The sequence below is a fragment of the Scaptodrosophila lebanonensis genome, unplaced genomic scaffold (assembly GCF_003285725.1).
Source record: "Scaptodrosophila lebanonensis strain 11010-0011.00,11010-0021.00 unplaced genomic scaffold, SlebRS2 tig00000024-arrow-pilon, whole genome shotgun sequence".
Classification (NCBI taxonomy): domain Eukaryota; kingdom Metazoa; phylum Arthropoda; class Insecta; order Diptera; family Drosophilidae; genus Scaptodrosophila; species Scaptodrosophila lebanonensis.
Window position 1 is genome coordinate 8,779,915 of NW_022060538.1, and position 10,645 is coordinate 8,790,559.

At 37.9% G+C, this 10,645-nt stretch overlaps 1 protein-coding gene and 1 long non-coding RNA gene across 2 annotated transcripts in view; both read left to right on the forward strand.

Moving 5' to 3' along the window:
* The window catches only part of LOC115621749 (dopamine receptor 1), a 54,494-nt gene extending 51,502 nt beyond the window's left edge, over nucleotides 1-2,992 (forward strand). Inside the window, exon 6 of the mRNA XM_030515484.1 lies at nucleotides 2,455-2,992. Within this exon, the coding sequence (XP_030371344.1) occupies nucleotides 2,455-2,992 (538 nt within the window). The remainder of the gene's footprint in view (nucleotides 1-2,454) is intronic.
* LOC115621750 lies at nucleotides 554-1,245 on the forward strand. The gene is made up of 3 exons (XR_003995293.1): nucleotides 554-804; nucleotides 863-1,002; nucleotides 1,062-1,245. It is a non-coding gene; the product is annotated as an uncharacterized LOC115621750 (long non-coding RNA).
* Nucleotides 2,993-10,645: the final 7,653 nt, after the last annotated feature.

Below are 10,645 nucleotides of genomic sequence, written 5' to 3' on the forward strand. Positions count from 1 at the left end.
TTTTTTGGACAAGTACGCATTCTTACTGATATGGAACAACATTTAGAAATAAGGCCCATCCGCATTGGATTTCGTAGGAAACCCACTGTCTATGACTCATTAAATTTTGCGATTGCAGGCTGGCAATTTTAACAATGCTGCTTTGTCTTGGCCTGAATAATACATGAAATGCATAAGAATATCTGCAAAGACTCACACACTAACAGGCAGATACATATCTACAAAGACAATCACATAGCCACATAAAAAACTAATTTTCAGCTGCTGTCTGGGCCACAATTTCAGACGCCTTGGGCTGCAATTAGATACAAAGAATCCAAGATACAAACAAGTATTGTATTCCTGCCCTACGCTACGAATCCAACGAAAATGTTATGAAGCAAAGAGCTGGCGAGGGGAAAACATCCGAAACTAAGCCGCCAAAAGTTGCGCAACTCCTTGCCATCGTAAGAAAACTGAATTTTCTGTTGGGGTCGTGTCGGCGTTGAAATATGGAGAAGGCGCAAATAAAACCCGAAAAAAACAAGGCAAATATTTTTATGTGCTCACATAAAAAGCTGAGCTGAAAGCCGCACACGAAAGGCGCGGAAATGCGGTGAGCCAAGTAGTAAAAAGTAAATAAAAAGTAGTAAAAACTACGACTATCCCGTTCGCAATGCAAACCACCAACAAGGAATTCATCAAACGCCGCAAGGACTTCAAGCGTCGATGGCGCAACAGCACGATAGCTCAGGAAGAAATTCGAAGGAGAGAGAGTGGGTTGAGTAGGCAGTTGGCCTCCCTACTGTTGTTGTTGCTCTTGGGGTAAGCAAATAAGCGCACGCATTAGTGTCAACTAAGTAATCCCCAAGCTGACCCACAGAGCGGCAACAGGAGCGGAAACAGTGGGGCGTGTGAGGAGCGTCTGACAACATTGCAAATGGCAAAAGGCTAGACAATATGACCAGCGAACAGTGGTCGAAACCATACAATAAATCTGGACCTAATATATTAATAGCCAGGGTAATCGATTGCAAATGAAGTATTAATTACAACTCATTTTGGTTTTCATTGCCTTTCAGTTGACTTCAAGATTTATTATCCCATTCTTTCATTTATAAATATTTCTAAAAGCTCCACAAAATTGCAAAAGCTCTGCTTAAAACATATGCAGTGTAAATATTGAGGCCAACAGAAAACTGGGATTAGCAAATAAGTGAATCATACATAATTTATCGGCTCTCAATAAATGTACAAATTTTTAGTCATACTTGTATAATGCCAAAATGGCCATTTGGACCAGTGTGCAGCGTCAGCGGCCAAGGCCGGCGGGCTTGCGGGCAGGCGGGCAGACGGGCAGACGGGGGTTAGACTGGGCGATATGGCTGCTCATCAACGCGCGATTACATTGCGGCAACTGCGCAGTCGACACTGGCGTCTCTGCCGCTGGGCGCCTCTGCACGTTGCCATTTCAGCTTAACGAGATTTGAGGCAAATGGGCGAACGTAACAAATGAGCACGAGTTGCTCAAGCAGCTACCAGACACAAACACACACAGACACACGTACACCCTCACATATACAGGCATATACAGGGACACTAAAACACACTCACGTACACGCACAACAGCTCCAACATTCCCCAACCTCAAGCTACATAGTATAGTCATATATCTGCACAACCGGATCAGCACGGCTTCTTGTTGAGTTGTTGTCATTGGAATTTTCTATCAAATTTCGGTTAAATTACAGAATAAATATGCTTTTATCGTTATAATTTGTGCATGCCATGTTATCCTTTTCGTTCAACTTTGTTAGTGCTCGTACAAGTGTGTATGTGTGAGTATTGGCATGCTATTGACGTCCCTGAGTATATAGGAAAAGGCATCAAGCATACGCACCGTTGTGTGTTCTTTTTATGTGACAACTGGGAGGCAAGCACTTGAGCACTTGAGCAATTATTGCAAATGCGAAGCGTAAAGTGGCTGGCAGTTGTGTAGGGTATACGTGCTTCAGTCAAGATGAAACCAATGCCGCTAGCCACTTCAAGGCGTCTGCTTAATTGCCTAACAAAAAGCACAAGTAAATAATTTTCGTATCAATTACATAAGCTTGAGCTACACCCATCTACAACAGATTCTTCAGCCCACAAGCAGATAGCAATTACATTGTGTAACACGAAATATAATAAAAATTAAATAAATAAGAACAAAGGAAGGATATGATTTAACCTTTTCGTCTAAAACAGAAAAGCGGAAAAGCGCAGATGATGGGAGAAAAATCTGCTTGTGATAGTATCTCCAAATAAAAGGCCTTTTAGATATTTAGATATGGCCTCTGCTGTAGTTATTTCACACATTTTAGCATATTTATAAGCTTAACATAAAATTCGTTAAAATATAAAATATATAGTGCATTAATAATAGCTAATACTTGTGCACTAATTGCCACTTTTTTCTTATTTTATATCTTACAGGCTCTACTGCTACGCGCAAAAGCATGTGAAATCGATTAAGGCTGTCACACGACCTGGCGAGGTGGCCGAGAAGCAACGCTACAAGAGCATACGACGTCCCAAGAATCAGCCGAAAAAGTTCAAGGTGCGCAACTTGCATCACAGCTCACCATATCATGTGTCTGATCACAAGGCAGCGGTCACTGTAGGCGTCATCATGGGCGTCTTTCTCATCTGCTGGGTTCCCTTTTTCTGTGTGAACATAACAGCCGCGTTCTGCAAGACCTGCATTGGTGGCCAGACCTTCAAGATACTCACCTGGCTCGGCTATTCGAACTCGGCTTTCAATCCCATCATCTATTCGATTTTCAACAAGGAGTTTCGAGACGCCTTCAAACGCATCCTCACCATGCGCAATCCATGGTGTTGTGCCCAGGATGTGGGCAACATTCATCCACGCAACAGTGATCGTTTCATCACGGACTATGCCGCCAAAAATGTGGTTGTCATGAATTCGGGACGCTCGAGCGCCGAACTGGAGCAAGTGTCTGCGATTTGACCAAAACGCTGCGGCAAGTCTACGACATGGTTGTGTCAAGCGTGCGCCTGCTGCGGTTGCTGTTGTCCTTGCGTCAGCTTCAGTGCCGACAGCCGCCTCGAGGATGATGATGGTGCGGATGCGGCCACATTGACAAGCAAGTATGTTCCATGAGATTCGGTTACTGTGGCCACAACCACCATTGTGGAGACTGTGGAGGCCACACAAATGGAAACAGAGCTGGTTTAAGTCATTTGGGTTCCTAGACAACATTTTGAACAAAATGGAAAGCGTACACTTCAACTGAAGAGTGGGCGGCGCTTTAATCGATGCAAAAAGAAAACCCCAAAAAAGAAACATTTACCAAAAAACAAAAGCAAATACAAGACCTGTAAGTATTATCAGCGCCGGGCAACTGCGTGTTTAGCATAAGCAATCAACTGTCTGAGTGTCCAGCACTCTCTCCCCCTCTCTCCTCTCCCTATTTAACTGTGTGGTACGTGTAAGAGTGTGCGTGTAAGGATGCATCTGTGTGTTAGTGAGTGCGTAGGTTAATGCGTTTAAAGCTGTTAGCTTAAGTCGACTTACTGAATAACTACCACGTGATTAGGTCTAAGATCCCTACACAAAAGAGCTTCTAATTAGTTATTAAGCTTTTGGTTGTGACATTTGGCTTCACATTCACATACAGCTGTTGTGGTATTGCTTTAAAATTACCTCAAAAATTGAGAAAGTGAAAATGTTGCGAATAACTTTTGGGAAAATTCACATTTGCACCAAATTTGGTTTCAAAACTTGTTCATTCAAATACGAAATATAATTGATATGAATATTGATAATGATATACATTACACAAAAGTATAATGATTTCAAACAATTATTGGTTAAAAATTTGCAATTTTTGACTTATTCTATAAAATCACAGTTCTCATCGATTACATATAAAGCTCTTTCAATTGAAATGTTATTAATTGCAACGCTAATTTGTTGTCGGAATATATTTTTTGTTTTTTTTTTATTTTGCCTATAAATTCAATATTCAAATTAGCTTCCATTGGAACTTTATTATTCTCTCGTCGTCAATTTGCACTTGTTAGCTCGATTGAATGCTATTCAGTTTTCTGTTTGATTTATTTGACTGCGATATTTCATACTGTTGCTTTATTGATTTATTAATTTGTTCATAATTTTAAAATAAATATATTCAATATATTTGTTTAGTCAATGTTCGTCGCCTCTTTTAAATTTTTTTAAAATCTCATCTCTTATTGATATAAAATTTTTTTGGTTTTTTGGATTTAATGTACATGCATATAATTTAATCATTTTAACAACAATTTTGTATATTAAAACATTTGGAATTTTTCGTTTTTTTTGCTTAAAATTACACATATCCTTAACTAGTGAAATCTTTTTATTTATAATAATATTATAATCACACAATAAGTCAGCATTTGTAAGCGAGATTTATTATTTCGACAATCGCTGAAAGCATCCTAATTGCGAAAAGCGCATTAAATAATGACAATTACAATAATTACTTATATTTGTTTATCAACGTTGAATGCAATTTGAGATTTTCAAACGACGTTTTAGAGCATGCCATCACAGCTATTTGTATTCTCTATTCCATCAAACCAATTTATCCAAGTGTGGCAATCTTAAGGCTCGATGATGCTGATATTTATTGCTAACTGTCTTTGTACATTTTCTGTAATCAATTAATGCCCGTAAGCCACAACATGAAATTTATTGCCAAATTTCGACATTGCAGCATTGGCCACAACTCGATTTTGGTTCGTTGAACACAAACTAATTGATTGAACTGCAAGGGGAAACACGCAGGATCAATACAAAACCGACCAGCAAACACAAACACACACCCGCACATTATTATTTATGCGAAGCATAACACGTCACTTGGCAAATATCTCAATTACCTGCACTATAGTGCATTGTGAATACATCAAAACAACACTCACTCACACACACACACCTCCAATCACACAGAAATCACAAAAATGCCATTCAAAAAGTGTAGCATACAACTCAGCACTGCACTTTACATGTTTTACCAAATTTTCAGACTAACGCACAACGCAATTATTGACCAAAACAACCATGCTTATCATTTGATTTATTGATGAGAATTTATGGTCATTGAACGCTGTGCCGGAAAGTGCTCAAGGCGAGCAGCAAAAATGGACGGGAGGGCTCTATAAAAAACATGTTGAGTGCCAGAGCATAAAACTGCAAAACTACATCCATAAATCATGAACGAAACGCTAAACCCGAAATCACATGCACACACTCACTTCTGTATATATTTTAAACGAGAATTTGTGCATATTTAGTATTGAGTGCAAAATGTTTATGTACGGGTCGCCCACAATACACAAATCACAACATCGGCTTTGAAAAACAAACAAACTCGCGCTTCAAAATAATTTTATGGCGTAAACTTGGCAGACTGATTATGCTCATGTTTGTTTATTTGAATTTATGCTTGTGTATATATTTTTGGAGCTTGCTGTTGGGAGCACAAAAACAAAAACAAAATAAACCAAAACACTCAACTTCTAACAATAACTCAAGTCATTAATTTTCGCGCACCCGGCGCCAAGTTGAAATGTTAATTAAGTCGACTGTGATTGACACTTTTGAATCGACAGATGTTTGCGTGGGACTTGCTTTTATAGAGAATCAGTGGGGATGCAGATAGGGGGTATGTTTGCAATAACAATAACAATACAAAAAGCTTATGCCCGCTTAAAGGTTAACCGAGCTTTGCGCGCCCGTGATTACCAAATGATTTAATGAGCTACACCTGAAGAGCCTCAGAGATAAGGTGATGCTTCCTTCCCCCTTCTCACATCGCTACTGCCACAGCAGCAAGACATAATGAACATGTTGCCTGTAGGTTGATACAAGCACCTCGTTGCCGTTAGTCAAGTGAAGTAAAACAAATGTAAACAGTTTGCTTTTCACGCCAAATAAATATAAAGAAAAATTACGCTGCTGGCTTTTCCCTTCTTTCCCGCTTTTCACTTTACTCCGAGCAGCTGCTTGTCTGCAAATAATTGTTGTTGCTGCTATAATCACTCTTGTTGTTTTTGTAGGTCTTTGTTTGCAAGCGCAACACGCCGTTTGAGATTTATTCTCACTTTGCAATGGAAAATTACTTAAATTTATTTATATATGCAGGAGGATGTGTCCGCCTCCTTCCGATTCCCTTCTCCATTATCCTTTTTCATTAAACATACAGAGAGCATTACTCAAATGAAACAAACAATAATCAACATGCAAGCCGATAATAGCCGGCTTCCCAAAGGATATATTTGCATTAAAGTTTTTCTTAATAACTTACCTTTTGCATATTTATTTTATTTTTCTTTAAAATTTAAACTGACCATTTTTTGCAATCTATGTGCATTTTTATTGCATTTATTTTTTCAAGTCTGATGGTAAAATACTTTATAGGGCGACATTTAAAGTGTAAATTAAATATCAAATGAAAATTAAGCGCTTACTACAAGTATATTATCCTGAAATTCAGTAAAGTGCTGTTCAGTTTTTCAGTGTCACACAGCAACCCGCGTTGTCTGTATCTCTTGATTATAGATCTTGATCATAAGTCTGGCACGAAATTTAATAATAGTTTAGGTTTAGTTTTGTCGAATAAAATGACTATGTTTCTTACTTTTAAAATAATTTCTAAAAAACAAGTAATGAATACTAATCAAATCTATTAATACTAAATCAATAGTTCTACGACTATATATTAAAATTGTTCTGCAAAATATGTGTAAAGAGTAACCCTCTTGCGTAACCCAATGCTTATAGAGACAGACAATTAATTTAAATTTTGTATATTTCAATACCTCTCTATCCTATTTTACAGCTGAAGTTTTCTGTTTTAAATTTCGATTCGAGCGCACAACCTTCAACAGGCCAATAGAATGTTCAAAACAAAATTGAAACTACAAGTATGCTTCAACTATTTTTGTTTGTAATAGTTATGCAACTACACTTAGATGAAATACGTATTTTCCTTTTGTAGTTGTCCAAATAAAAATTTACAAACAAAATAGCTACATTGCTCTGTCTCTTAAAAATATGCTGCTATATGTTATTGAAACGATATAGTACTGACGGAATTGCTTGCTTTTGTATTTTTTGAAATAAAATTTGAAAATCATTTTAGACTAATTTAAATGTAAGAAGAATTCTATTCAACATTTTACTGAGAAGCTGCCTAAATTCGGCATAAAATCAAAATTGCATTTGTGTTTTTTGCCAGCATTGTCAACTGTATAGTCCCTTTATTGCCACTGACCCACAGCTCTGGGTGCCATTAACATGTAACGGTAGTCAAGTTGTCTGTTGACAATCAGCTTATAGCTTTACAGTTTTGTTTTTTTGGTACTTTTGTTTGCGCCAAATTTAATTTACCTTTTTTCTTGTTGTGATTTTTGTTTTTGCTTTTCTCTGTATTTATTTTGCAAGTTTATTAAAAGTCGCTGGCTGCCATCATTTTAATTACAAAACAACAAAGCGCCTATGCCCTGGGCGAGAAGGGGACGGGCGTAGGGACACACCCCTAAAGTAGGTGGGAACTGTGTATTTGTGGCTTATGCCTTTTGTGCATTTGTTTTTGGCTCATTTCCTTGGCGTTGTCGTTGTCTGGCACGCAATCAATTCCACTTTTGTTTGCCTCCAATGCTTTGCGCATTTATTTCGCACGTGCCGAACTTGAAGGGTAGAGTGGCTTGTGGGAAAAACTGCTGGCGGTGGTAGTGGTGGTCTGTTGGGAGTGGGACTTGGAGTGAAAAGGCTTGAAAAGTTAGCTTGCTGAGCTGTGCGATTCTGCTTTGTGGTTTTATCACGCACATGCTGTGCCCAAACATTCGAGTACTTTATACATACATACTTACATATAAGGACTGTCTCATATTTTAATCGAATGCTTTAAACAAGCTTTCCAAGTGTAGAACAACCGAACTGTCGCTTCCCCCGATAAAAGCCTTCCTTATCAGACATCTCCAGAATCTCTGTGCAGGAACAGCTATGCGCTAAGATTCCTTTTAACTCTCTCTAAGTTTTCTTTCTCTGTTAAGTTTTTTCTTTTTATTTGATAGATCTATTGACGTCTCTGACCATGCTTGGTTATGAGTCTGGCTAGGAGTCGGCGGCATTTATTCGAGATTATTGTAATTTAGATTTTACCTACTTAGGCGTTCCTAACTTATAAGGCTTTCCAATAATTTCTTATGTCGACAATCAGTTGACAGTCATGTTGACATAAAATAAGTATAATAGAAAAATAAAAAAAATCAATTATTTGAATACAAATACAGACTTGGACATAGGAGTAAATTAGTTTAATTCTTGTAAATTTTTGGGCTTGCAATTTCCATTTTTAAGACATATTTATTTTATACGTATCAGGGTTGAACCGATATGTTTTTAATGGCAATCTTTTGTGCCGAGACAACAATCATGTTAAATGGTATTTGCATGCATATCTTCTCTGAGCCTCAACCGAAGTTTCGTTTTGTAAACAATGAATATATGTCACATTTGTTAGGAGTCCAACTAGGCCATTAACCATTTCACCAGCAAAAATAATCAAATACCTTTGAAAGAACTCTGCAAACAAAATGCATTTTCAAGCAGTCTGCTTTAAAGAGGTGTAGCTGCATTTAAAATCTACTAAGCTGGCATTCTTAATATTTTTATGCCGAGTTTATGGATTTCCGACTAATCTCTGTAACAAATGTATGGAAAATAGTAGATAAAAGAAAAAAGGAATAATATTTTAAATCGGCACGCGCCTCGTTCGAGGCTGCACTTTATTTTAAAGTACAATTACAAATGGCTGTTTTAAAGTTTCCTAAAATTCCACATGCATTCTTAACCATCAATTCAATCGAGCATCATTAACAAAATCTAATTCCTATTCACTAGGTGCTATAGCTTTTTTATAGGTCTAGACTTTAGACTCTTTGTATAATGAAATAACCTCTGCATTTACAATCAGCAACACTTGAGTTAAATGTACTCTTTGAATTATGTTGTAAATACGTAACAGACCTTATAAATATACCACTCACTCAGTTGCCATCTTCCTTCTCTCGTTTTCTCAGCCATTTGCTGCCATGGCGAGCTCTATCCGTGATAAACTTCATACCGCCATCAATGCAAATGTGTAGTGTCTGAGGCCGCGTGTTGGGTTTCTTCAAATCATTCGAATACTAGGCAACATAATTAGGATAATGTATGGCTATGACTGTGCCTACAAGTCTGAGTGTGTTTATTTTTATTCCTGTCCTTCTTTTGCAGTTGTCCTTTGTTTTTGCTAGTCCGTTATTTATGTAATCCAAATGATGCTGATCCTAGCCCGAAGCAGTACTTGCCATTGCCACATTCGCTTTGGCAAGCGGCTTTAGTCCCATTTGTCCAGCATTTAAGCTGTGCTATTGGTGCCTTTTGTTTCGCCGATTCTTCGATTCACTACCCAAGGCTGCTGCCTTAGCTAGCACCCACTTAGCCAGCTTTCCTTCTCTTTTTGCGTGTGGTTCATTGCTTCCGGCAAAGACTGAAGAAAGCTTTTTAGGACGTTAAGCAACTTTAGCGCCATTTGCTTTTAGCTCGCGCGCATTTCCTTGTCGTTCATTCTTAACTGCTCCCAAAAGTCGCGCGTTCGACTGACTCTTCAGCTTTAATTGAAACATTCGCGCTTTCGTCGTTCAGCCAACGGGCTGGGTAGACATTTTGGCAATTTGGCGCGCCATTTTCTTTTCGCATGAAATATTTGGTTTTTCAATTCCTTTTTTTCTCCATGCGTAATTATATTAGCCAGATTCATGTTACATCGCTACGTGCTCTGAATGCAAAGTTGTTCGGCTTTTTATATGCCTGCTAGAATGTATGTTTGTATGCGAGTCTCTAAATCAGCGTAGGACTGCGTAAAATATAACAAACATGCCTGTGCTCTTGTCCATGCCCTTGTCCTTTGCCCTCTCATTAGCATAATCGCCATGCGTTTAACTGACAGAAACCAGAAACATGTTCAAAAAGTGTGCGAGTTTGGTCGCTCCTCCAGAACTTACCAACTGACGCCTTTGGCTATTTGAAGTTTGGCTCACAGCCGCATTACTCATACGCTCCATTGCACGTGCTGTATAAATAAACAGATTTCTCGTAATTGCTTTCTCAATTCAATTATTTGCCTCCCACTTGTTTGTTAACAGGAACAGAAACGACAACACCAACAACAGCAATAAAAACATTCGCAATGAAAGCTATCTAGTGTTGACAGCAACTTCAAACAATTAAAATTCCAATGCAAATAAGTATACAAATACAAATAAATTGCAGTAAATAGAGAAAAAATAGCAGCAGCAGTTCGGGAGAAATGAGCACCATGTTTACTTTACTGCGAAAATTCTGTACGTATGCGTGCACAATTTAAAAACAACACAAATAGTCGTTTGATAAATATTTAACTAAAAGACAAATAGCTGTTAAATAGGCGCATTGAATACGACTACAAGATGTAAAATGGCACTGGAAATAAAAATAGGACAACATCGTTTACGTATAAAAGACATGATAATAATAAATATAGAGCACGCGCCATTGCTATAAATGATTAAGTTGTAAAATATGATC